At 57.2% G+C, this 26393-nt stretch overlaps 1 protein-coding gene across 3 annotated transcripts in view; it reads left to right on the top strand.

Annotated features, from left to right (window-relative positions):
* Positions 1 to 4336: 4336 nt before the first annotated feature.
* Positions 4337 to 26393, top strand: part of LOC123927435 (T-lymphocyte surface antigen Ly-9-like) — a 33827-nt gene continuing 11770 nt past the window's right edge. The window contains exons 1-7 of one of the 3 annotated variants that reach the window (XM_045981998.1): positions 4338 to 4491; positions 9676 to 10068; positions 10853 to 10927; positions 11595 to 11891; positions 13401 to 13538; positions 13735 to 13826; positions 14086 to 14400. In XM_045981998.1, coding sequence (XP_045837954.1) covers positions 4419 to 4491; positions 9676 to 10068; positions 10853 to 10927; positions 11595 to 11891; positions 13401 to 13538; positions 13735 to 13826; positions 14086 to 14178 — 1161 coding nt within the window. In that variant the 5' untranslated portion in view covers positions 4338 to 4418 and the 3' untranslated portion in view covers positions 14179 to 14400. Of the gene's footprint in view, positions 4492 to 9675; positions 10069 to 10852; positions 10928 to 11594; positions 11892 to 13400; positions 13543 to 13734; positions 13827 to 14085; positions 14401 to 26393 lie in introns of those variants that run through there. The other 2 variants (XM_045981999.1, XM_045982000.1) reach the window with 2 other exon arrangements.

Raw genomic sequence — 26393 nt, 5'->3', positions numbered from 1 at the left:
CCCCATGGTCTGGGTTCTCACGGGTTCCCTGCTCTTCTCCCATCTTGCTCCCCTCAAATCCAGGATCCCCGCAGCCCCCACGTCCACATGGTCGGGCTCCGGCTCAGCGCTCTCCCCAAGGATGCAGGTGCAGGGGGGCACACTGTGTCTGCAGGAGCTGACGGGGGAGGGGGTGGCCCCACATTTATTCCGAGCTCCCGGAGCACCTGCCATGCTGGCCGATCCCGTGTACAGATGAGGCCGAGGTTCGCCCGTCCACAGGGGACCAGCATCACGGTGGAAGCAGGAAGGGCAACTGACTGTGTGTCTTCCCGGAGCCGGGGAGCCGGCACACTGGGCTCCCAGAGACGGACCCGCTGTGCGCCCTCAGCATGGCCAGGCCGCTGGGAGGGAGCCGGGGAGCCACCCGAACCTGAACCCCGCAGACTGGTTGGTGGGGGGCAGGCGAGGAGCAAGGAGCCCCACTCTGCTTACCGAAGGCGGGTTCAGAATCAAGGTGGGAAAGAAGTGGGGTCCCAGCTGCTCTCCAGAGCCCTGCGGAGGCGGCCACACTCCAGACGGAAATCCCACGCACAGCGAGCTTCCCTGCTGCTTCCCGGGAGCCTGCTGGCCTGGCTGATGAGGCCGGAGCTGGTGTCGGGGGCCAGGCTGTGTGAAAACCACGTCCTGCCCGAGGACACAGCAGGCTCCCCGCAGACAGGGGCGAGCTGGAGGTGGCCCTGGCCGCCAGGTGCTGGTCTCATGCCTCCTTCCCAGCTCCGTGGCCCGGGGTGCAGGGGGTCCTGTGAACAGAGCCACAGGTGGGTGTGTCTGCCCCGTGGGGACCGGGGATGCTAGAGGCGGCGCTCCTGTTGCTGAAGAGCCCCCAGGAGCACTTAGCAGCACCCGCTGCCTGGGGGCCCAGGAGGAGCAGGGGGATGGGTCAGGGCCCCCTGGGAACCCACAGCTCACAGCGTCCACCTCCAGCTCACTCCAGGGCCGCAGTCCTTGAAGGGCGCACAGATGCTGGTCAGGTTCAAGTGCTTGTGCTCACTGTCTTCTTGGGTCTGAGAGCAGATACCGGAGTCTGAGCCGGACAATGTGCCTGCCTTTGTTTCCGCTAGACAGCAAGACGCTGGCATGGATGTGCCTTTGGACCCAACTCCTGTTGGGCTGAGCCTGGTCCTCAAGCTCTGGGTCACTGCCCAGGACAGGATAAATCATGCCCTTACCTGGTGACAGCGTACCTGACTGCTCAGGGCTCCAGGAGAAGAGAACAGCTCCCTGCCTTCCCCAGCAGCTCTGTGGGGCCCTCGGGTGGAGTGTCTGTCTCAGGGTGGGGGCCGGGTGAGTAGGTTGCCTGGGAAGCCACTGCGGGCTCAGGGACAACAGCATATGGTCACTGCGGCCGCCCGAGGACCATGTGTGCTCAGTAAACAAGTGTGAAGGGACAGCACAGATGGCTGCCACGTCCAGTTTAGCAGAAGACTGCTGGTCTCCCCCACAGGTATATGAGCCCCCACTGTCCTCATGGGGAAGGTTGGGACAGAGGGAGACAACAACGTCCCCTCTCAGATTGCACCTGCACCAGCCTGACACCAGGACCACCTGCCTTCGCTGAGCACAGGACCCCAGACCCCATCAGCAGGGGGAGGGCAGGAGCCAGTGTGGGGCGGGATAGGAGAGGCTGCTGGGGCACCGTGAGCTGCCTGTGGAGGGGTCAGCAGACAGGTGCCGTGGACGACAGGAGGGAAGGGTCTTACCCCAGGGAGCGGAGTCATGTGGGCAGGCTGGGACCATGGGGCGCCCTCTCTCAGGTCTCTGAGGGTCAGGGCTGGATGCTTCTGAATGGGAGCTATTTCCCAGTTATCTCCTGCTGGGGATTCCCCTCCTGGGTCCCATGGAGGGGCTCATTCTCAGGGACGCAGGTGGGGATCCCTCTGGGGCAGAGTGGTGTGTCTGAGCCCCTGGTGTGGGCAGAGACTGGTGCAGGTTTGGTGCTTTGTCGTCCCCAGCCCACAGAAGAGAGATGCTGAGGACTGTCCAGGCCAGAACCCGGGAGACCAGGGATAAAGGAAGCCCAGAGGAGGGACAGACTGGTCAGTTGGGTGGGGGCCCCCAGGAAGCTGGGCTGGCAGAGCCCTGCAGGGGCGCTGGACCTGGTCCAGGCAGGAGCCTTCTCCGCACCCATGGGCCTCCCCAGGTTCAGAGGAGATGGCGTTGGAATGACTGATGGGAGGTTAAGAGCAAGGGAAGGTGTCCGGGAAGCCAGACCGCCAGACCCCCAGGAGGACAACATTCATGCCCCAGCAAGGAGGGCGGTTTTCACCAGTCTCTCCAGGCTCACAGTCTCTGAGGGTCCTGGTCCCTCCTGGGAGACCAGCCTGGGCTGCTTCTCAGGTCAGCAGCCTGTGGGTCTGAGCCGCACGGGTGGTGCTGGCCCGGGAGTGACTCAGCCAGTGCAGGGGTGGCTGTGGTCGGCAAAGGGCCGCTGTGGACCTCAGAGGCTGCAGACGCCGCCACAGGCTTCTGTCCTCTGCCTGCGGGTGTGAGACAGGAGAGAGGCTGCCCTGGGTCAGGCCTGGCCTCCCTCCCCCTCAGTGTGCCTTCTCTAGGTGTGCAAAGCACTCAATTCTGGAAAGACCAGTGGCCTAAGAGTTCTGAGACCTGGGCCAGGCTCCACCCAGGCCTGGTGTCCAGACCAGGAGCTCATCAGGTCACCTATGGGTCCTGAATTTGCTCATCTGTGACATGGACAGTAACCCTGACCACTGCCCCACACAGGAAACAAGCTTGGGAACCACAGAGACCTGGACACACAGAGGACTGGTGACCTGAGCTGTCTTGCTGCACAGGGCAGCAGGAGGGGACAGAGATCAGTGTCTGCAGGTGTAGAAAGTCCTGGGGCTGCCCCAGCATGGAGTGTGTGCAGGCTGACCCTCCGGGGTCCCGGCCTGCAGCTGCTGGGGCTCCCTCATGGGCCCTGTGCCCCACCCGAAGGTGGGGTTTGCACAAGCAAACAGTTCTCACCCTGAGACGGCTCGCCCAGGGCTGTAGGGACGGGGACAGGAGCACAGCCGACTTGGTCCCCATCACCCTGAAGGGACCAGGGAATGAGCTAACCAGATCTGGACTCCATCCGAGGACTTTCTCCCCACAAGGCTCAGGGACGACCCATGGAAGGGATCTCCCATCACTGGGAGGGGGAAACAAGGCAGTGCCGAGGACTCTCTGGTCTGAGGGGCGCAGAGCAGTTCCGGGGGAGCCCAGACTGGATGCGGTGATCGCTGGAGGCCACACACTGGGATGGGACAGCGGCGGTGACGCGAGATTTCCCAGAGTTCCTTGTTGGGAGTCAAGACCCTGACTCTTGCTCTGCTGGGTGACCTCTGGCAGGAGGACCAAACCCTTAGGTCTCGGGCCTCACATCCATAAAATGAGTTCAACAGCCAACAGGCTGACCGCCTAGAGTGCGGAGCCCCGGGCCAGTCCTGGGGATCCAGCCTGAGGATCTGAGGGTCTGAGCAGCTGAGGGGGAGCCCAGGGGGCAGGGAAAGGGGCACCAGCCAAGGGTTAGTGTTGGAGCTTCTCCCCTAGGGCCCATGGGAGGTTTGGGTTCTCAGGTTATAGGAACCCCTCTGGGGAAGAGTAGGATGGACATGACCCTGTGCACATGGCCGTGAATCTGAGGCCGATGAGCCTGTGGCCAGAGGCGCGTGTCCCTGTCCAGCCCTGCTTGTGTGTGATCACGGCCCCAGACTGGCAGAGCCTCACAGGGCAGGGGGGCTGTGGGGCTGCTCCTGTGGGGGTGGACTTTGTCCTGTGTGGGGGGCAGGGCCGGCCCTAGGCTGCAGACAGAGCCCTGGGGACCAGCAGTGGGGACATGCCGTGTGTGCACTGGGGTGTGGGGGAGAAACTTCCCAGGAGTGTTTTGTTCTCAGGCTCCTAACTTCTCACCGTGACACCTGACAGTGAGGTTCCTAGAAAATCAGAAAGAAGATGTGACTCGTGAAATGGTGTAAAGACAGAGGACAGGCCCAAAGCAGGAGAGGCCCTGTGTCCTTGGATCTAGGAGATGACTCTGTGCCTGGCCATTGGCTGACACTGGCGAGCAGGGCGGCCGGGGCTGAGTGGGAGCCCAGGGACAGAGGTCAGGGGTCCTAGGGGTGCAGGCTGGGGAGGGGAGACCACCAGGCTGGTTGTGAGCACCGGGCCTCCTAGAGGGCGGCTGTTCCACATTTACTCTACAGTTATCTCCTGAGGCCCCTGCGGGTGCTGAGCTAACAGGAGAGATGGGAATGGTTTAATCAAGACTGGCCAGCTGTGTCCCAGGAACTAACAGTCAGACCCGCCCTTGTGGTGGGGAGGGGTGTTAGAGCTCTTCTCAGTGAAGCTGTTCCTCACAGGCCCAGGCAGAGCCAGCAGGGAAGAAGCTGGCAATGGGCGCCTGCTCAGAAGACCCTCACCTGTGCGGGGCCTCCTGGCTCCTGCGATTCACCAGCCTCCTCCTCAGTGAGTGGCCCGGGCCCCCTGGGAGGGAGGCCGCCGGGTGGGCAGGGAGGCAGGAGCTCCCGGGCTGGCTGAGGTCTGTGCTGAAGAACCAGACAGAGCAGCTCCGTGATGATGGAGCACACGCGGTGCGCTGGGTTAGAGCCCCCGGGGGGGACAAAGGGAACAAAGGGAGCTTTGGGCTGAGGCCAGGCTGGGAACCCTGACCCGGCTGCCTGGCTGCCTAGAAGGGAATCCCCTCCCCCTCCCAGGGTGGGGGTGAGACCCCGGAGTCTCCTGGGGAGAGGATGGAGGAGACAGAGAAGGGGCTGCAGGGGACCCGGGGTGGGGACGGACATCCCCCCCCCCCCCCCCGCCGCCACCGTGCACAGGGACCCGCAGCCTCTGCAGCTGCTGTGTGCAGGAGGAGCCGACCCCGAGTCCCCATCTGAGCTGGAGGGGCCGCGCTAGTCTGGCTCCTTGGGCAAGCTGAGGCCCCGAATCCAGGGACATTCTGTTTGCAAAGGAAGGAAAGGAGCCTCCAGAATTCAAGGGTCTGCACCACCTGCTGTGTGTAGGGGTGAGCCGGGAACAGGAGACTGCTGACCTGGGCTCTGAGTCGGGGTGAGCTGAGGCGGGCAGGAGAGAAGCAGAGAGGGCTCCAGAAAGGCAACTGTAGCACTGTGTTAAGCGGAGTCCCACTTTCTGGTTCTTACTTCATGGGAGACCGTGTGCTTCTGTGTAACACATTAAATAAGAACAAAGGAGAAAACACTAAGATCCCCAGAACTGTGAATTCTGAGGAGGGGAGGGGAGGCTGTTACTGTCTATAATGTTTGGTTCGAGTGAAACAGCCCTCCCTGGGCTGCAGGGATTCCAGGACGTTTCTGGAATCAGAGGACATTTGCAAACAGGGTCTTTCCTCATTAGAAAATGAGCCTGGCACGGCGCGGAGACCACGTTAACAGGTACCGTCCTGTCTGCGTGTGGGCTTTCTCCACTTTCCCTGTTTTACTGAGCTGGAGACATGCGGGAAGTTACACGGTGTCGTCGGTGAACATCGAGGTTGGAAGATTGAGAAAGAAAGCAAAGAAGGCAGGGAGGGAGGGAGGGAATGAAGGAAGGAAAACAGAGAAATTGACAAAATTTTATATTGACGGTGGGAAGTTAAGTTTCATCTAATTTAAATAAACTCAGACTCTCTTGCTCACACCCACCCCGCCCCTGACCTTCTGTCCCTCCTTGGGGTCAGCACCTTCTGCAGATCTGAGCACTGTCGTGTCTTCCTCCCGTCCTGAGTGGGCTTCCAGCTTCTGGGCCGCTCCTCCCCCACAGCCTGAGGACTGAGCCTCCTCTCTCCCGGGTTCCCCCCTTTCCAGCAGGTGCCGGTGAACCCTCAGGTAGCCCCGCGTCCCTGCCCTGCCAAAGCCCGCCAAGTACTTGAGTCTTCTCTCCCGGGACAATAGCTGGGGGGTGAGACCCCAGACCTGCTCAGAGTCCACTGACCAGACAGCAGTACTGGGTGGGAGGAGCCCTGTGCAGGGCAGGGGGAGCCTGGAGATGGCAGGAGGAGGGCAGGGGGAGGGGAGGGAAGAGCAGGGGGAGGGCAGGATGAGTGCTGTCAGGCAACTCACTGCAGAGGAAGCACTGGACTGGAGGAGAGGGAGTCCGGCTGCAGGTATGGCTCTGCTCTGGGTGACGTAGACCAGTCCCCCCACCCAAAGGATCCCTCATCTGTGAAAGGTCCCCTCAAAGGCCCTCCAGCTGTGACATCCTGGGAATCTGGGTCTCCCCCTGGACAGGACTGTCCTGTGGCTTCTCCAAGGCTTCTGCTCCATGTCTTCCTCCTGTCCTGTCCTCATCCTGTGTCCTGACGGGGATGGACAGCCGGGGAGCCTGCTTCAGCCCCTTCAGAACCCAGAGCCCAGGACCACCTGTGGTCACCTCCTCCCCCCTCCAAGGAGGAAAGGATACATCTTCGAGGCTCCCTGTAGCCCTCAGACCCTCTGCTGTCTCTGTCTCTGCTCCTGAGCGGGGTCTGCCAAGCTCCCGCCCCGGTGTGTGGACCCCGGTGTGCACCCGCTCAGGACAGCGAGCTGCCACAGGGGCGGGTGGGGGGGGGGTGTCAAGCAGCCCCTCAGGAACAGCCTGGAAGGAGCCACACAGCTGCTGCCCGTGGTCGGCAGAAACAACAGCGTCCGTGTTGCTGTCCCCTGGGTGGACCACTCTGACCCATGCGGGGGCCACTGAGAGGACAATGTGGGCTCAGAATTCCTGGGGAGCAGCCCGTGGGCAGGTACCGCCCTGGGGACAGATCTGCTGTCCCTCGGGAGCCCCGGGCACCGTCCCCCGGTCAGAACAAGGCGGCTTCTCTGTGGTTGGCGTCCTGTGTGCACCACACTCTGCATATTTGCACACGAGATGGGCCGTGGCCATGGACTGGGTGGGGACACGGGTGTGACAGGACACTGTTGTTCTTCCATGAATTCATGAGGAAACCCCGTCCCAGGAAGAGACAAAGTCCAGCCCTCTCCAGGCCACCAGGAAGCCCGATCGATCGACATAGATGTCCTGTGTGTGCACGGGTTCATCGTGTTTGTGGCCGACAGAGAGAAGACTCATGTCCTTCATGGTGCTGACTCTTGGGAGGACGTGCCCCCCTGAACTTCTGCTTGACTCAGCCCAGAATCCATAGGACAGCGTTGAATGAGCCCAGAATACTGTCCAGTCACGAGATGACGCCCTGAGGAGAGGGGACAGGCGCACACCTAGCGCAGGCGGGATAGACACTGTTGTCCCCCGCGCGTGGGAGAAGGACTTCTGGTCCTCCCTCCATCTCCACCACTCTGCCCAGCAGCTCGGGGGGCTCAGCCACCTGGGGACAGGGATGGGACAGGGGCCACGGAAGCCAGCTGCTGTGGACAAGCCAGGAGTGTCATCTCGGTCAGGAAGGCCCCGGCAGGACTTCGACTCCCCGTGGCCACCTATGGGATCGCACCCTGGACATCTGTGTCCCAGGGCCCATCCCTGATCCCAGGAGAAGCCCCCGAGAGGGGCAGCTGGGGGAGAGACATGGGCTCCAAACTGAGCCTGGAAAGGCCAGGCTGATCCCGGAGCGCTTGTCAAGAACCATCGTGGCGGTGAGAGCAGCTCACAGGGATGGGAACGCCTTCCTCTCCTGACATCCTAGCGCTCATTCTGGGGGCAGCACGGCTAGTACGTCCCCATCCCAGAGGGAAGGCCGAAAGCAGGGGGGCCACGTGACTGCTCCCATCCACTCGCTCAAGGGGACAGAGGACCTGGTCTCAGGCCTCCCAGACCCTCCCCTCCAGGCTGCCGACCGCCCGGCTGCGCCAGACCTCCCGGTCTGAGACCCAAGCACGGTCCCTATGTCAGACTCACAGCGGAACACTGAAGCAAGAAGGTTCCAGAAGGAAAGAAGAGAGAATTAGGGGCACACTTTGATGTGGGGGCTGATCTGTTTATGTGAGCGATAATCCGGGAAGCCTTACAGGGTCCGCACGTGTAACTGCGTGAGGACCGCGGCAGGGCCATTAGTCCGAGACAAGACTGAGATGCAAACCCGGCACTGTTTGTGTTATTTTTTAGGAAACAGGCTAATCTTTTCAATATAGAACTAGCTCCGAGGTGCTAAAAAGAGAAACACAGGCACGGGCCGAGGCCAGGAGCAGACGGCTCACGGTGGCCAGAGGACATCGACAGCCGTGGGACGTGGTGACCGGGTTCGTGTACAGAGAAATGCTCGTTAGAATATGAGGTCACAGCACTTTCTCTTATCAATTTAGCAAAGATCTGAAAGTTCAGTCACCATGTGTTGGTGGGAACCTCAGCAATGTTGGGGGAGAGCTGCTGGGGTCGCTCTCAGGGGGGCGATGAGCAGGGTCGGTCAGAGGCTGAGATTGAGCTGACTTCGGCCGATTAGACCCCCCATGTGTCATCCCAGTGTCTGCAGAGCCGTGCGTGCCGTCCACACAGAAGCCCTGGCTTGCTGGCAGGCGCAGCGAGCTCACCAGACGGTCATCATCTCCCCCATATTTTCTCGTCCCTGGCAGTGGGCCAGGCCGGGTGACGAGTGCGGCCAACAAGCACGAGCAGAGATCCGGCTATTTCTAGATGGCGAGAGACACCCCTAGGGGCGATTCCATGGTCTGTGTCCCTGCTGCGGCCCCTGTGGCAGCTACCAGGGCAGGGAGCCCGTGCGGCAGACCTTCCCTCAGTCCGGGGAGCTCCCCTGTCCTCAGGCCTGGGGCTCCTGGACGTGCGAGAGACAGCAGCCCAGCGTTGCCGAGCCTGACTATGGGCCTGCTCTGGAAGGGGACAGGGCACCACCGTCAGCGCCTCCGTGGTCACCTGCGGGGGGTCACCTGCCGCCCCTCAGTGCCTGGACACACATCAGGTGTGGGCTCCCAGCTTGTGTGGATCAGGACCCAGGGGACGACGGCTGGGTCCTTAGGTGCACTGGGACGGACATCAGGTCTGGGCTGGGGCTGTCTGGAGCTCAAGGGTTGCCCATGACCCACCCAGGAGGCTGGGCAGCCAGGCTCCCGCAGGCACTTGACGACAGGGTGCACGTCCTGTGGCTGCGGGATGGAAGCCTCACTCCTCCCTGGTTGCTGGCCAGAGGCTGCCCTCCGTTCCTCCCCATGAGGGTCTCTCCACGGGGCCGCCCACAATACGGCGGCAGGCTTCATCACAGCGAGCAGGAGACAGGGTCACAGTAAAATGGGGTCACACTCCTGTCAGAAGTGCTGTCCCTGAGGGCCGTCCATCACGTTAGCAGCGCTCTGCTCCTTAGACGGGAGTCCCCAGAAGCGACCCCCTCCAGGGACAGCTCGCACAGTCTGTGGGCATGGGGGTTTCTGCAGCCCCGTGAGAACCGGCCTCCTGCAGAAATGCACTCACTGTGGCCCCCAAAATGGGCTCCTGCTTCAAATCCAAACTCCCCTGGCATTCACCGTCTCGCTGTCAGGGGTCAGGACACTGCAGGTGAGCAAGTTCCCCTGACCTGTTCAAGGGGACGCTCCCCTGGGACCAGGAGGGATTCCAGCCTCGCCCCAAACTTATGACACTCTCCTGCCTTCCCAGACTCCAGGGGGCACATGGGATGGATTTCAGGAAGATGGTTCTAGGGTTTCCTCCTTTATTCCTAATGAAAACCACCCATGTTTCCTGTGTCCTATGCCCTAGGTGTCTGCAGCGCTGTGACCCAGAGTCCTGGAGCCCGTGAGTCTGCCGTGGATGATTCTGGAATCCCTGTTACTCTGAAGAGGATTCAAGGAACTTCTGTGCTGTTTCATGTGGTCAGAAATCCAGAATTATCTTCAGGGGCTGAACTGGAGAATATGTCTTGGGGCATCGTATCCAGATCAAAATACATAGTCATGCTGCACGTGTTTCCGGGGAGAGATGTTCCACAATGGGCCAACTTCCAGGACAAGTTGGAGAATAGGGTCCATGTACCCAATGAAACGAGCCTGCAGATTGACAACCTGACACTTGAGGACAGTGGGCTGTACCGGGCTCGAGTTAGATTAACTACAGGAATACAACATGACCAGGATTTCAACCTGACGGTCTACGGTACTTGGCGGCCCCTCCCCCAGTCCCACAGCTGACCCCCTCCCGCTGTCCCCGGGAGTGTCCATGCACCCTGCTTGCAGGATTCCTTCCAGACCACAGGTTTCGGACTCGATCTTCTCCCCAGAAAATAGATGCTATGAGGTCACCACAAATGCAGGCAGAGCTGAGACTCACACCAGGGATAAATCACGTCTGTGCTTCAGGAAGGAACACAGAATGGTGGGAAACAGGGATTTTGCCATAACACTCATTGTCCCCATAGGACTTGGAGTCCTTAGCGAGACTCTTACTGTCTAGTGCTGCTGTAACAGGTGACAACACCTCAGTGGCTGACCACACCCCCCCGGGGTCCTCCTGGGCTGTAGGGCAGGAGTCAGACCCCAGAGCCTCTGCCATGAGGTCCAGGTGTCGGCAGGGCTGTGCTCCTCTCTGGAGGCTCCGGAGTAGTGGCACCAGTATCCCATGGCTTCTGGCCCCTTCCTCCCCCTTCACAGGTGGCACAGGTGGGATGAGTCCCTCTGGTACCGTGTCCCTCCCACCTCGTCTCCTGCCTCCTCCCACTTGTGAGGACCCTGTGATCACATGGGGCTTGTCCAGGGATTTCAGACCATCTCTAGTTTATAGTCAACTTGTTTTCAACCTCATTTCCCCTTTGCCATGGAACCTAAGATACCTTCAGGCTCTAAGGGTCAGCACGTGGCCATGGTTGGGGGACACTTTTCACTTCGAAGGATCTGGAATCCTGCCTGTGATTTTCCCCACCTCATCCCCTTGTCCTTCTCAGGCCAGCCCGAGACAGCTCACTCACAGACTCCAGGGTCCAGCTCTGAACCTCCACGGATGGAGGAGAATTCAGAGGGTAATCCTTCCTTAGACCCTCAGGGAGCAGCTCGCTCTCCCTGCACCCCTCCCCCCTGCACAGGGAGACGTCCTGCTCCAGAGAGAGGGAGGATGTCACAGTCAGGTCTGGGAGATTCTGAAAACTGTCAGTCTGTCCCTTGTCTTCCTGGGTGGACCGAAGCTCAGTGCCTATCCCAGCCACACTCGTGGTGGCCATCTTAGGTGTTTCCAGTGTGTTCTGCCTCACCCCTGCTTTCTCTCCTGGTGGGAGCTTGGGGTTTATCTCTGGGTTCCCAGAGCGGGCTAGTGGGGAACCATCTGAGCAGGAAAAGCTAGACCAGAGCCTGAATGAGAATGAATCTTGTCCCAGACTTCTCCTTCTTCTAGGGGACACCCCACACTGTCTCAGACTTACTGGATTATGAGTGGGGGAATCCAGCAACTATTTTCTCGTGGGAGATTTGTGAAATGTGCTCAGTCTAGTAAATCACATAGAGCTGAACTCAGTTGCTCCCTTTCCTATGGGTACCTGCTGGATATTTGGGTCAATTCTCTGTGATTCATAAAATGCAATCACTGTCCTTAGGGGGAGGAAGCCAGAGTGTCAGGGAGAATCTGAAGAGAAGGCAGGAGCTGTGATGTTCTCCACTCACTGAGACTCTGTCCTCTTGTCCCTCCCGCCCCAGAGTCTGTGCCTCCTCCCCAGATCTGGACCTCAATTTTGTCAGTCACACAGGGCTGGTGCAATGTCATTGCGGAGTGTAACACCACAGGAACCAGGGAGGACCTGCTGGTATCCTGGGAGAGCCAGGGCCTCCCCAGGGAGCTGGAGCAGAGACCGGTCCCAGGACCATCCCCCAACCCCTGGACCCTGGCTGTGAACCTGCCCCTGAGCCAGCCCAGCCCCAGCCTCACCTGTGTGGTCAGCAACCAGGTGGACCAGAGAACTGCCACCCTGGACCTTGGGGACATCTGTAGCCTCGGTGAGTGCACCCGCCAGAGGGCAGAGTCTAAACCAGAGCTAAGCGAGCTCTGGGTATGCGTCCGTGGCTTCTGTCCCCCATGTTTATGTCACCCCCTGCCACCTGGTCACCCCATCCAGGACTCTGGCAGACACATCCCACCTGCTTCTGCCCTTTGTTGTCCCTCCTGTGCTGCTCTCCAGCCCTCACCCCTGCTGGTCCGGGCAGTACCCCGCAGGTACCTCTCTCTGCCCTCATCCATCATCCCGAGTGTGTCCAGGGTGGTTTTCAGGAAAAGCAAGTTGGGGGTATCTGTGATCTGTGTAATCTGAGGGGTCTGGGCCAGTGACTTCTGCAGGATTCAGGGCTCGGGGCTCCTCTGCCGGTTTTTGGTCTCACGGACACACGTCACACCCACCTGCTCGCCTACAGTCCCGATGTGTCCCGCTCTCCTCTGCTGCCAGCCTCTGCTCAGGCCCCTCCCTCTGCCCTCAGCCCTTGCAAGTCAGGAGTCCTCCACTCCCCACTTATTCCCATCCAGGGACCCCTCCCTGCAGCTGGCTCTGGGGGCCTGTGACCCGGGCAGTCCCACAGGGTCTTGTGCTGGGGCAGTCTCAGCATGAAGAGAGTTTGCACAGGGGCTCCTCAGCCTTGATGACTTAGGGTCCTGCAGGAGCTGCTGATGTCCTGCCCTCACACATCGTCTCCTCTAAGGAGTGGTCAGTGGCCCCACACTGGGAGCTGATGCTCTGGCCCAGGATTAGTGTCCTGTGCAGTCTGAACCCCTGGAGGGCAGGGGACATGTCTGTTGTTCCGTTGAATACCTGTCCCAGCCTCAGCCTCGGACACTTTGCTCACAGTCAGGGTGTCCCTGAATGAATGAATGACCTGGTTCCCTGTGAGCCACCTCTCCCTCCACCCCCTCTTCCACCAGCTGCTGGGGACCTGTTGCCTAATATCCCTGATCCCAGAGGAACCTCATGGCTGAGGGAACCACTGGGCCCTCTGGAAAGAGGCTCCTGCCTCCCTCTCAGTCTCCCACCCAGCTCCCCCTGCCTGACCAACTGTCCCAGTGGATGCTGACAGCTCCCAGGGCTGGAGAGTAGTCACAGCCATTCCTGGTCATGGCTCTCCTTCCTGGGATGCCTCACCCACCCTGAATATTGGACAATCTCCTACATCTCCCTCAAGACCAGGTTTGCCCATCACCTCCTCCAGGAGGCCCTCCCTGATGACCTGGGTAAAAGCTGTAAGCCCTAGTGTCCTGGAATGGCTCTGGCTGGCTGCCTTTAGCATGTTTTCAGGCCTCCCTTGGCTGAGGAGCACCTCAAGGGCGGGCACCATTTCCTGCTCCTCTCAGCACCCCGGCCCCAAGCAGGAGCTCAGGAACTGGCTGAGTGAGAGCCCCTGCCCTGCTCCTCCCTCTCAAGCTTCTGATCAGGTCCCTTCAGAGTCTCCATGTGCCTGGCAATGGGCGTCCTCAGTTCCCTGTTGCCTCAACCTTCATCACTCTCTGTGCGATGGAAACAGATGCGCAAGGACAGACCAGTGCTGCCCACTTGCCCGGTATCCTGGCGTCTGTTGCGGTCCTGCTGCTGCTGATCCTCGGAGCTGGGATTTACCTTTGGAAGAGACGTGGGAAAAAGAAGAACGTGGAGCCCGGGAGAGGCAGGTTGCACTTTCCTTCCTGTACCCAGACACCTCCCTCAACTACTGGACTCTGGGCTCTTTTTCTCCTGCATTTTCTGGCTTAGGAAATGTCCCTGCAGGAAGCTGGCAGGTGTGACCACGGTCATGGGGGTCATGGAAGGGGAGGGTACAGGTTTCCAGGCTGAGACTCAAGCTCCATCTGTGTGTGATTCAGGGACAGGATCACAGGAGGAGCCCAGGGACCATGATGGTGGCAGCCACTATGCAGAACTGAGCCAGCAGGAGTCTGGAGACCAAAGGGACAAGGTGAGGCTGGGGGGGGAGGCGGCCTGGGTTCTCCCTAGTCCCTCTGTGCCTGGGTGTGGGCCTGTCGATCCCCGTCATCTGCAGGCTTTTGTCTCCAGGCCTCTGTAACCCTTTCCAGGCAACACAGTATTAACTAAGGACATTCTCCTGGGGTCCATGCAGTGCTGGGCACTGGGGGAGGTCATGTCAGCAGCCCTGGGTCTGTGGGGGCCCCTCTGCGTCCCTCAGCTGTTCCAGGAACCCTCTGTCTGCATTCCAGGGTAGGGGAGAACCACATCTAGAAGAGGAGAACTCTCTCACTACTGTCTACAGTGAGGTCCACAGGCCAGGCCAGGACATGACCGTGATTTAACTAGAAGAAGCAGGAGAATCCCGCCCCGGGGACACCTGTCTCCTGAGCATGACGCCCGCAGCTCTGGTCCTGTCTCTTCCACCTCCGACAGCTCTGAGCAGGGACTGGATGGGTCCAGCAGTTCTTTCTGTGCTAAATCCTCGTGCACAAGCCCCCGTGAGACACACACAGTGGTAGATCAGGGAAACTGAGTAAATAAATTGATCCAAACCTGTTCCAGGACCACTTAGCCTCTGCTACGTGACAACCTTAGATGGTCCCCACTGTCCCCACATCTGTATGACACCAAACTGCCTTGCAGAACCTCAGCCTCTGGGGCAAACCATGGAGAATCACAACATCCCCCCGGACCCGTCTTGAGCACCCCCGGCCGTCAGTCCTGCGCTGAGAGCTCTTTACAGACAACGTGAACTCGTAATCGTCCCTGCTTGCTGAGGGCAGGCTCTGTGACCCGCACTGTTCGGACATTCTGCTCGCTGCTAACTCACTGGGTCCTCGTGGACTCTCTGTGCGGTGGGGATCCTTGTGCCCACTTTACAGACCAGTAGAAGGAGCCAGAAAGGCCGACTCTCCAGGCCACATGGATGGGAGCATCAGAGTCAGGACTCAGCCCAGGGAACGGAGCTCCAGGCCCGTCTCTCCAGGCCTCGGCTGGCTGTCCCTCATCCTGCCCAACCTCCTTCTGTCCTGTCCTGCTGGCCAACGCTCTGGCCTCCTACTGCTCAGGACAAGGCAGAAGTTTCTAGTTCCTGACAGTGAGCTTTAACTGACTGCACAGAGTGACACCCGCGTGCCCCTCTCTGCTGTCCCCACGCAGGATGCGGAGCTCCTCGGGGCTCAGTGAGGACTTTTCCCTGCACTTCAGGTCCCTTCTCTGGGGACATGTCGTCTCCTGCATGCCTCTCTCTGGCTCATCCCCCTGACCCTGCCGGCTCCTTCCCTGCAGTCCTCACTCGGTCCCCGTGCTGCCCCTGCTCCACACCTGAGCCCGCACCTTGGCCTCACCTCACGGGGACCCCTAGAGCACCAGGAGGGGACCCCCATGTGACACCGTTGATGCCCCTTTCCGGCTCCAACCCGCTCTCCTCGTGTTCCCTGACGGTCAGTCCCCTGGAACCCGGGCCCACCTCCGTCCTCCCAGACTCTCCGCTGTCCCCCCAGGGCTGCTCTTCGCTCACAGGGCGGTGCTTCCCAGGGTTTGGGCAGGACCCTTCCCATCCCCCGTGTCCTTGTCTCTCTGAGGCCCCTGTTCCTGGGGTTCAGGGACCAGTCACACCACTGATGCCCAGGGAAATGTCCCCGACCACGCCCTTTGCTCAGCCCCATCACTAAACCCCAGCCCCACTAGCCACACCCCTGCCCCCATGTCCTCCTCGGCCCTCTCCCCGCAGGGTCACGTCCCCCACGTCCCTTTCTGTAATACCAGGAACCTGGTGAGAAAGAGCAGGAGCTCCTCTCCCACAGGAAGGGAAGCAGAAGCTGTGGTCACGTGTGTAATCAGGCAATAACAGCGCAGGAGTGTGTGGGGGCCGTGGGAGCTGTTCACCGGATCCAGGGAAATATTGTAAGTTCCCCCCTGGGTAAGGGACACATTTTCTCTCCTCCCATGCTCTACCACCATTCCCCCAGGTGACAACGCCAAATGCTGTTGGCCCGAATTAGTAATTCAAGGAAGACAAAGTGGGTCTCAAATGCCCTTTCCTCTCCATCTCGCAGCTGACCTGGAGATCCACTGGAAGCAGGTAGATAACCTCCAATCAGAGGGAAGTAGAGAAGCTTCTCATCCCCAAACCTCACTGTCTGCACAGGAGCACACACACACACACACACATGCACACAAACACACAGCAGCGCACACACACAGAAACACACACACACACAGAAACACAGACACACACAGACCAGCCTCCAGCCGTGCAGCTGTCTGGTCAGAACCAGGGCTGACCCAGAAACACGCAGATCACAGTAGCAAGGAGGACTCGAAGTGTCTGAGAACATTGTCCCATCTGGGTCGCTGGCGGAGCAGGGCTGTGTCCCTGAATCGTGCGGTCCGTTTCTGAGCTCAGCTCTGTTCCCTCCGGGGTCCCTACAGCTCACCCTTGCTGGTGGGCAGGGAGCAGGGAGACACCACGTCCCGGGCACTGGGAAGCAGGAACTCCAGCAGGTGGTGATGTTGTCATTAGCCACACAGCACACGGTGGGTGACAGACGTTGGACATGATTCCTATCCTTAGTGCAGTCCGGACAGTGAGGGGGTGAGGACAGGAGGTGAGTGCACGAGGCCATGATACCCCCCACAGAGCCACACGGGGCTCCCTGCCCTCTGCACCCCATCCCACTCTCTCACCCATTCCGTGGGCCTAGACTGGATGAATGTCCGTGTCTGCAGAGCACTCGGGAGCCTCAGTGCGCTCCCGGGACCCAGAGCACTGACCTCTAAATCCATGTTAGTCCCCCTCCTGCTCCTGGCAGCACCCCCTGGGCCCCTGAGCTTTAGGCATGAGGACCGTGTGCAAGGACGGATGTGCACCTGCTGCGGTCCTGCAGGGGAACCTCTTGCTTCCCTGTCACCAGGTCCCCGCAGAGGAAGGAAAAGAACAAGGAGCAGCTTTTCCTGTGCCCCTTTTCTGGCTGCCCCTGCTGGCCTGAGGCTTCCTGCTACCTTAAGGGTCAGCCAGACCTGGCTCTGCCCACAGCCTGCTTGGAGCTGGACCAGAGCAGTTGGGGACGACCAGCCTGGGAGGACACGGACATTTGGTTCTAGACGATGCACAGAAAATTGTTTAAACCCAAGCTGATCCATTCTGGATATTAAAAGACCTTTTCATTTCCCTTTTTAAATCTGAGCAAAGAGGCTGAAAAACCCATGTCAGGTGTGGATCTGGTACATTGCTGGGGGCTGCAGGTGGGACCGGGAGATGAAAGGGACGAGCAACCAGTAGCCGTGAGAAGCTGTGGGAGCTGCTCTGGACGTCCGACAACGAGGGTCTTGTTTTTAGAGACTCAGGGTGTCCCTTGGAGCCAGTTCGGGGCTTGAACTCACGAGCTGAGATCAGGACCTGACCTGACATCAAGAGTCAGACTCTCAACCGACTGAGCGACCCAGGGGCCCGACTGTCATTTACTTGAGTTGTGGAGCTCAAACTGCACCGACTCTGTGTTTCAGGTTGTTGGGGGCCCCATGCCCGGAGTGGGGCTTGATCGCATGACCTTGGGATTGAGACTCACATGGTCCGTGGACTGAGGTAGCCAGGCACCCCCTCTAGTTACTTCGGATTTTATCTAGATGTGGGGGCTATCGTGAGACTCTGGGCTTTATAAACACTGTCTCGAGATGGAGCTGATTTGTGTCTGTGTCAGCACGCCACCCGTCTGGCCAGTCCTGCCTCGCCCTCTGTGGCTGCTGGTCCCCTGTCGGTGACTTCATAGCCTGCGTTACGGCGCTCAGGTCCTCGGCGCACGTGTGTCATTCAGCGCATAACCTGGGACTCGGGAGGTGGATTATGTCCCAGGTCAGGGATCATCGCCTCTGCGGCTGTTCCTCAGCCCTGTCCTCCGCGGTGCCGTTCGGAGAAGGGCTTAGGACTCATGTTGGGGATTCTTTTCTTGCTCTTTCTTTTCTGAGATTTCCCTGTATCTTTTGGCTACGTAGAGCCCTAGCTAGAAACCCGGGGCTCTCCTGGTGTGATAGCTACACTTCTTCCCACCGACCCCTCCTCCCCCGTCCTCCCCGTGTCCTGGGATAGACTAGACCAGACTCCCCCAAGGTGAGAGGACTGAGAGGAACCAGAAGACACAAGGATTCTTCTCACGCTCTGTTGGCCACGGGGCTCCTTTCTTCCTTCCCACTTCTCTCTGGGGCCATAGATGCTCTGCAGGTGTCTCTCAGGCTTCATGGGACGCTGAACTCAGAGGCTAGCCACGGGGCCAGGCAGGCAGTAAGGAGCCCGGGAATTGCTCCCCACACTCTCTGGCTCACCAGGACCATCTTTCTTGGTTCTCTCTGAGGTTATGATCTGTGTTCTGGCTACGTAGGTTGGGGATTTGGCCCATCAAGGTGTCAAACCAGGAAGGAAAACAGGAAAAGAAAATCCCCTGAAACTCACATCCATCCTGGGTCTCACTGGTTCTTACTTCCGCCTTCTCCAATCCGTAGGCTGCCCACTTTTCAGAGTCCTCATATACTTGCTTGTTGCTTTGTCCAAGGTTTTTGTTGTAATCATTGGGAGAAATGGGCATTAATAAGCCACTGTAGTTGACTTGCCCCAATCCTTAAATTTATTTTCTGAGAATCACAAAATTCATTTGTTTCAGAAATTTGGAAAAACCAGAAAAGCTTAGAAAAGTTTTAGAGAAATTACCTGTAATTGCACTATCTAGTAATAAACCGTTTTAACTTTTTCCTCTAATTTTTTTCTCTGCATCTTTTAGTACGATGAACACCATAATGGAGATGATCTTTTCTTTTACCTGGTATTTCTGTAGAACTGAATCTGTATCACAGTATGTTTGCACTGTGTACCTTCATGAAACCTGCATCTCTCGCGCGTGCACGCATCACACACTTAATCGTACCCTTGGTATCAGACATACAGTTTGTGTCACTGTGACCATCTTTGTGTACACTTTATGTCTGACAACTTTTCCAAACTTTTAACATCACAATTCCTGTCAGTGGAAATCAGTGTCTCCTTTTCTGTCTGAAATAATATTTAATTAGTTTTTGAAGTCTGAACCAAAGTGCTTGTATATAATTATCTTCTTATAACGATTTCCAAAATGATATTGTTTTTGATGGAGGACCTAGTGGGTTTGGGGGTGTTGAACGTTAGAGTTCATGGTCGGAAAACCTGATTAAAGAAAATGTTACAAGTTTTCAATCCTTGAAGGAATGAATGAGTAGGTTAGTTAATTTGGATTTTTATCTTTGAGGAGAAAATGGAATGGTCATGAAAAATGATGTTAATATATGGCCGGCATGGTTTTGTATCTGTCTCAAGTGTGTGTTTTTACAGAAATAAGGTCCACATTAGAAATACAGAAATGAAATAGGAATGACTGAGAAAATAAATAAACAAATCTGTATTACATCCTGACTAGTGTCCGATAGGTGCCTTCCCTCCCTGTGGGCCTTATATCCTGTAGTCTTGGCGACCTCACTTATGAGTCCCAAAAATTTTCTGTAAATTCCCTGGGATATTCTATGCAAACAAACCTATAAAGAGTGTCCATGATGAACTCTGAGTAAAGCAGACTGCCCTCTACGGTGTGGGTGGGCCTCGCCACATCAGTTGAAGGCCTCAGCAAGAGCAAAGACTGACCTCCCATGAGCAAAGGAGTATTCTAACAGCAGACAGCCATCGGACTGGAACTGGGGTATTATCTCATCCTTGTGTCTCCTCTGATGACGTTGGACTTGAACCCCAGCAGCAGATCTGCCTCTCAGCCTGGCTCACCCTCCCCGCAGACCTGACTCACCAGCCTCTATAACAGTGTAAGCCATTCCTTACAGCACATCTCTCTGGATCTATAAGCATCCTAGACTGCTGGTTCCTGCAGAATCCTGACTACTATTCACAGCACATCTTTTCCTATCTCCTTCCTGCTAACCCATCTCCATCAGCCCAGATGGGAATGGCAGTTCCGGAGTGACCTGGGCCCTTCAGTCCTGTGTCCAGTCTCCTGTCTCAGAAGCACCCATATGAGTGCTCCTTGACCTTCCTCTGCCTGTTCCTGTTCCTACCCCATCCCAGCACCCACACTGAATGGCCCCACAGAAACCACATCACCTGCTCTCCACACTGGGCTTCGGTTTCCCCATCGGCTGATTTTCCTGAGATCGTCTCTCTCACCCTCACTTCTTCCTTCCTCTTTTCCCACTGTCAGTGACTGTCCCAGTGTGTGTCCTGCTTCCATGTTCTCGCAGGGATACACCACCCTGTGGGGACTCCCAGGACACCTTCTGTCCTAGGGAGACCTCAGCAGGTGCATGGACATCGCACCCCGACCTGGATGCAGAGGGAGGACAGGTGTGGGGGAGGAACCGAGCAGTGATGCCTGGACCTCAGCTGCGCTGGGATCATAGCTGCTAGCATCGTGTCTCAGTCCATCTGCCCTCATGCTGACCTCCCATGGGGATTCCATCACCAAGATGTGACCAAAGGGAAGGAAGTAGCAGACATACTACACGTCCGGGTATGCAGAAGAGCATCAGAAAATCTACTGTAAATCCCATGATAATCCAGGGTCTGGACATTATGGTGAAAGTTCTGGAGGCCCATTCATTTGGGGAAGCATCAGCATATAACTTCAAAATTGTCTCATGTCTAGTGAGTAGATGTGACCTGGGTCTGGATAGTCTTGGACTCCATGTGGGGCAGTGAGTTCCCTTCCCAAACCCTGATGCTCCAGGTCAGCCACTTCCTGGGAGGGGCAGATCGGAGGGGCAGCTCTGGGGTGGGCGTTGGCAGGGCTCAGGAGGCAGGTGTGAGGGAGGGAGGTGGGCAGCAGGGGGATTGCTGGTCTCCACATCCTGATTTCTCCAGAGTCTTGTAGCATTGAGAGAGAGGAAGGGGAGGCCAGGGCCTGTCCGGGAAGCCCTCACATTCCGCAGGACGGGGAAACCACCCTCAAACCTCTCTTAGGGACGGCAGGTCTTTGTCCTGCTCCGGGGGCCAAGGCTGAGATCACCAGCAGCTCAGAGTCTCACTTTCCAGAGTCCTGCTTTGTCGGGAGAGCTCTGTCGACAGTCTCGGGCCCTGTGTGCACCCCTCCCCACCCCGCAGCGTGCTTGTGTCCCGGCTCCCAGCTGAGGAGAGCATGAGCATAAGTGAGGGGCCAGGACAGCCTCCCAAGGCCCCTGCATTCGGGACAACTGGGCCGTGACACTGTCTGCGGGGGGTTGGGGGCAGGGGAAGGGAACCTTCTCTTCCTTTCTGGGGTGACCTTTCCTAAAGCTGTTTCCAGGCTCTTGTGGTGGGAGGGGTCTCCTGCAAGACGCCTCATGTGAACCAGGCCCTGACTTGGGGTCCTGGACCTGCCCCTGTCCCCACAGCTCTTCACAGCGCAGAGAGGGGCTGAGCTCTGCAGTTAGACTCACTGGGTCACTCATTCAGCTTCTGCCTATGTTGATGGGCAGATTCTGGCTGTGGTCACAGGGAGTTCGCTCACAACCCCCCCCCCCCCCGCCCTCCACACAGATGGGGACACTGAGGGAACGTTTATAAAAGCTCAGGTCCCTCTCGCCCATCAGTGAGAGAAATCACACCACCACCGTCGCTACCCAAGCCAACGGCGGGAGCACAGGATGTGCAGAGAGAGACGGATCAGGTGCAGGAGCCCGAGAGATGGTCGTCCTTTGCAGGTCAACCACAAATGCAAATCAAACATTCTGGCCTCCCTGTTTGCCTGTCAAATGAACACAGCTGTGTCTGTGGTGTTGGGAGTCCAGAGTGCAGTGACAGGGCGGGGACAGGCTCTCTCCTGTCTTATGGCCAATGTCCCTACCTAAGTGTTCAGCCCTGGGGCAGCCTTAGGAAAGACCTGACCCCAGCCCTGAGCTCCAGGTGCCTGTGGGGGAACCTGTGCGAGCAGCGCCCCCTGGTGGAAGGAGCTGCAGTGACAGCCGCCTGCACCCAGGTCTCCCAGCCCCACCTTGCTGGGCCATGGGGGGCTGGTCTGTTCTGAACACTTGAAGGGAGGACAGCACGGCCCTGCCCCAGGCCCAGGCCAACTCTGCTCCCACCAGAGCCAGGTCTGAAAAGGGCTGTTCAGAAGCCAAGTTCTATCCCGATGCCTCCCACGTCCCCTGGTCCAGCAGTGGGTGGGTTATGGGGCAGACTCCGAGGCCCTTCTGGCTCTGGCATCCTGGGATTCTAGGTCAGGATGGACGTGATCGGGCCCCCGTTACCTCTCCGGCCTCCATCTCTTACGTGTCTTGCCTGGGCTCATAGATGCTCCAGCCACTCTGACCTCCTGCTCCTGGAACAGTCCAGGCAGGTCCCACCTGAGGATCATTCCACGGGCTGTCACCTGGGCCACAAAAGCAATTCCCCCAGATGTCCACGGTCACTCCTCACCTCCTTCCAGTCTTTTCTCAGAAGTCTCCTTCTTGGGGAACCTGTTCTGACCTCCTGGTGTAACCGGAAACCATACTCCCGGGTGCTAAGCCTCCCGCCTCTGTCATCCAGAGCCCTGCTCGCTGTATGTACTATGGTTCCCGCGCATGGCCTTTCCCCATGGAGGAGGGGAGAAGGCAGGGAGGAAGGCAGAGGGGTTGCTGGGTGCACTTGTGTGTGCGTGTGTGTGTGTGTGAGTGTGAGCACCTGGAGTGGGGTGGCGCACAGTAGGATCTCCTGCACTGTTTGTGGAAGGATCGAGTCCACCATCGGAGAGGGTCGGGATCGGCGGCTGACAGGTCCCCCTAAACAGCTCACACTCAGTGCACGGTTGGGGTTGTGTTACTGTGTCCATACAGGGGTTCAGGGAAAGGAGCCCGTGGCCCAGGAGCTGCCCTGTGGGGACAGCAAGAAGGGGCAGAGGGCACGTGGGAGAACTCAGCACAGCTCGGCCGCTGTCACTCAGCGTGTCCACACACGGGCTCCCAATTGACCCTCATCAGTGATTCTCGGTGGGATCCAGGGAGCATCAGCTGTGAGAGATGCTCCTCAACACGGGGTGGGGGGCCAAGGTCAGATGAATATGGAAACATGACAACCACATCCCTCCTGCTCCAGGGAACATCAGTTTTATCCTTTAGTCTGAGATTCACAACACGTATGACCATGGGGTTCAGCTTCCTTCTTCCTTTTTTGGAGCAAAAGCTCTATGGAAGTCCTGCAAGTTACCATCAGAACCATCGCCTACTCTAGGAAATGTCCACTAGAAGAGGAAGCTGAACCCTGAGCCCAGCACCCAGCACTGTGGGGTCCCCGCCAGCCTGCAGCGGGTCCTGCATCGGGGCCTGGGTCTGGGCCTGCTGGGGCAGGGGTGAGGCAGGTGCTCACTGGGGTGGTCGGTGGGGGATGGGAGCAGCAGCCTTCTCTGGCAGGACCTCTGGGAACCAGGCGGTGGGAGGCCGAGGAGCAGAGCTCAAGCAGGCGCGGCTCTGAGCCGGGACTGGGTCGAGATCACCTTCCGGGGATGAGACCAGACAGAGCCTGAGGCCCTTTATCTGTGGTGATGCCCGTGGGAGGAATCCTAGGTTGCTTCGGGTACGGTCAGTTACCCGCATCGGGTTTTAGTGTCCAGAGGAGAGTTGTCCCAGGTCCACCCCAAAGCTTCTGGAAGCAGAGTCGTCCTCCCATCCAGCAAACGTCCTTCTGCACCCACTCCCTGAAGGGCCCGTGTGACAGCTGAGGACACAGGATGGAACGTGTGTCCTTGGCCTCAGGGGCCTGGATTTCCTACGAGGCCCCAGAATGGCCCCCAGCAGAACTGGGACCCACAGTCAGGGAGGAGGGAGCTGTTGGTCCTGCGAGTGCTGTCCACATTCATGATGCCCACAAGGACTGGGACACGTACTCCGTGAAGACATGAGCCTCAGCGCCCTGCACACAGCAGGCGCTCAATAAATGTGCACAGCCTGAAAGACGCCAGGAGCACCTGCTCAGAGAATCATGGAGACCAGATGTCCCAGGACCACAGGGTGTGTTCAGACCCACAGAGAGAATTGTTACAGCAGCAGAGTGTGGCCTCTGCTTTAGGACGTGGGTCCAACTGCTTCAAGGTCCAGATTCAGCGACACCCTGTACAGCCGTCAGTGTCGATTCTCCCCCAGGTCAGGGTGGGGGCCCTGCTCTGTGGCTCAGATCCTGGGAAGCAGGTCCCCCGAGATCTGTCCACCCTGCAGAGTGGGGACAGGGACCTGCCTCCCCTCCTCACTCGATCCACAGGCAGGGGTCCCAGGAGGAGAAGGGAGGGATGAGCTGTGGGATCCTTACCATGCTGGGTGGACTGAGGCCAGCTCCCATGGGGTCTGGAGAATCAGGGGCAGATTCTGACCCCAGGACGGCATCTCAGGGAGGGAGGGGAACTTCCATCCCTGTGTCGGAAGGTCTTGTGGGTTTGGGCACAAACGACAGCATCCGGTGTGGGGTCCCGTGGCTCTGAGGATCATGGGATGGAAGACCCTAGGCCCAAGCCAGGACAGAGCTGCTGTCCTGAATGGTGACAGTGGCAAGGGCAGGGTTCTGCTCCCACAAACCCCAGGTGGGATTCGTCCTCCCTGGTCCAGATTTTCTCAGCTTGCTGTGTCTGACGTCAGGGCAGTGGGGAGCCTTCGGGCTCTACGGACCCCCCACCAGGCCTGCAAGCTGGGGACACATGTCCCTCAGTCATTCCATATTTGTCCCAGCGCCTGCAGGAAGTAGTTCATTTCTTTTTTTTTTTTTTTAACATATAATGAATTATTTGCTTCAAGGGTACAGGTCTGTGAATCATCAGTCTTACACAATTCACAGCACTCACCATAGAACAGAACCTCCCCAATGTCCATCACCCAGCCACCCTGTCTCTCCCCCTCCACTCCCCAGCAACCCTCAGTTTGTTTCCTGAGATTACAAGTCTCTCAAGGTTTGTCTCCCTTTCTGGTTTTGTCTTGTTTCATTTTTCCCTCCCTTCCCCTGTGATCCTCTGGCTTGTTTCTCAATTTCTTCATATCAGTGAGATCAAATGACAATGGGATTTTTCTGATTGACTTATTTCACTTAGCATAATACCCTCTAGTTCCACCCATGTCATTAAATGGCAAGATCTCGGTCTTTTGATGGATGCATAATATTCCATTGTATATAAACACCAAATGTTCTGTATCCAGTCATCTGATGATGGACATCTAGGTTCTCTCCATAGTTTGGCTATTGTGGACATTGCTGCTATAAACATTCGGGTACTCGTGCCCCTTCGGATCAGTACATTTGTATCTTTATGTTAAATACCCAGTAGTGCAATTGCTGGTCACAGGGTAGTTCTATTTTCAACTTTTTGAGGAACCTCCATGCTGTCATCCAGAGTGGCCGCGCCAGCTTGCATTCCCACCAACAGTGCAGGAGGGTTCCCGTTTCTCTGAATGCTATTCAACATCAGTCGTTTCGTGACTTGTTAATTTTAGCCATTCTGATTGGCGTGAGTTTGTATCTCATTGTGGTTTTGATTTGTATTTCCCTGATGCCGAGTGACGTGGAGCACTTTTTCATGTGTCTGTTGGCCATCTGGATGTCTTCTTTGCAGAAATGTCTGTTCATGTCCTCTGCCCATTTCTTGATTGGATTGTTTGTTCTTTATGTGTTGCGTTTGATAACTTCTTTATAGATTTTGGATACTAGCCCTTTATCTGACGTGTCATTTGCAAATACCTTCTCCCATTCTGTCGGTTGTCTTTTGGTTTTGTGGACTGTTTCCTTGGCTGCACAAAAGCTTTTGAGCCTGATGAAGTCCCAATAGTTCATTTTTGCACTTGCTTCCCTTGCCTTCGTCAGAATTTCTAGGAAGAAGTTGGGGTGGCTGAGGTCAAAGAAGTTGCTGCCTGTGTTCTCCTCAAGGATTTTGATGGATTCGTATTTCACATTGAGGTCCTTCATCTATTTTGAGTCTATTTTTGTGTGTGGTGTAAGGAAATTGTCCAGTTTCATTTTTCTGCATGTGGCTGTCCAATTTTCCCAACACCACTTGTTGAAGAGACTGTCTTTATTCCACTGGGTATTCCTTCCTTCTTTGTTGAAGATGAGTTGACCATGAAGTTCAGGAACATTTCTGGGCTCTCTATTTCATTTCATTGATCTATGTGTCTGTTTTTTTGCCAGTACCATGCTGTCTTGATGATGACAGCTTTGTAATAGAACTTGAAGTCTGGAATTATGATGCCCTAATTTTCTGTTCAACATTCCTCTGGCTATTCAGGGTTTTTCCTGAGTCCACATAAATTTTAGGATTATTTGTCTGTATTTTTTTAGAAAGTTGATGGTATTTTGATAAGGATGGCATTAAAAGTGTAGATTGCTTTAGGTAGCTAGACGTTTTCACAAGATATTTCTTCCAACCCATGAGCATGGAATGTCTTTCCATTTCTTTCTGTCTTCCTCAATGTCTTTCATGAGTATTCTATAGTTTTCTGAGTACAGATTCTTTGCCTCTTTGGTTAGGGTTAATCCTGGGTATCTTATGGCTTTTGGATACAATTGTAAATGGGACTGACTCCTTAATTTCTCTTTCTTCTG

The sequence above is a fragment of the Meles meles genome, chromosome 17, assembly GCF_922984935.1.
Source record: "Meles meles chromosome 17, mMelMel3.1 paternal haplotype, whole genome shotgun sequence".
Lineage (NCBI taxonomy): Eukaryota > Metazoa > Chordata > Mammalia > Carnivora > Mustelidae > Meles > Meles meles.
The sequence above is the reverse complement of the archived record's forward strand: the minus strand, read 5'-3'. Positions and strand labels throughout refer to the sequence as shown.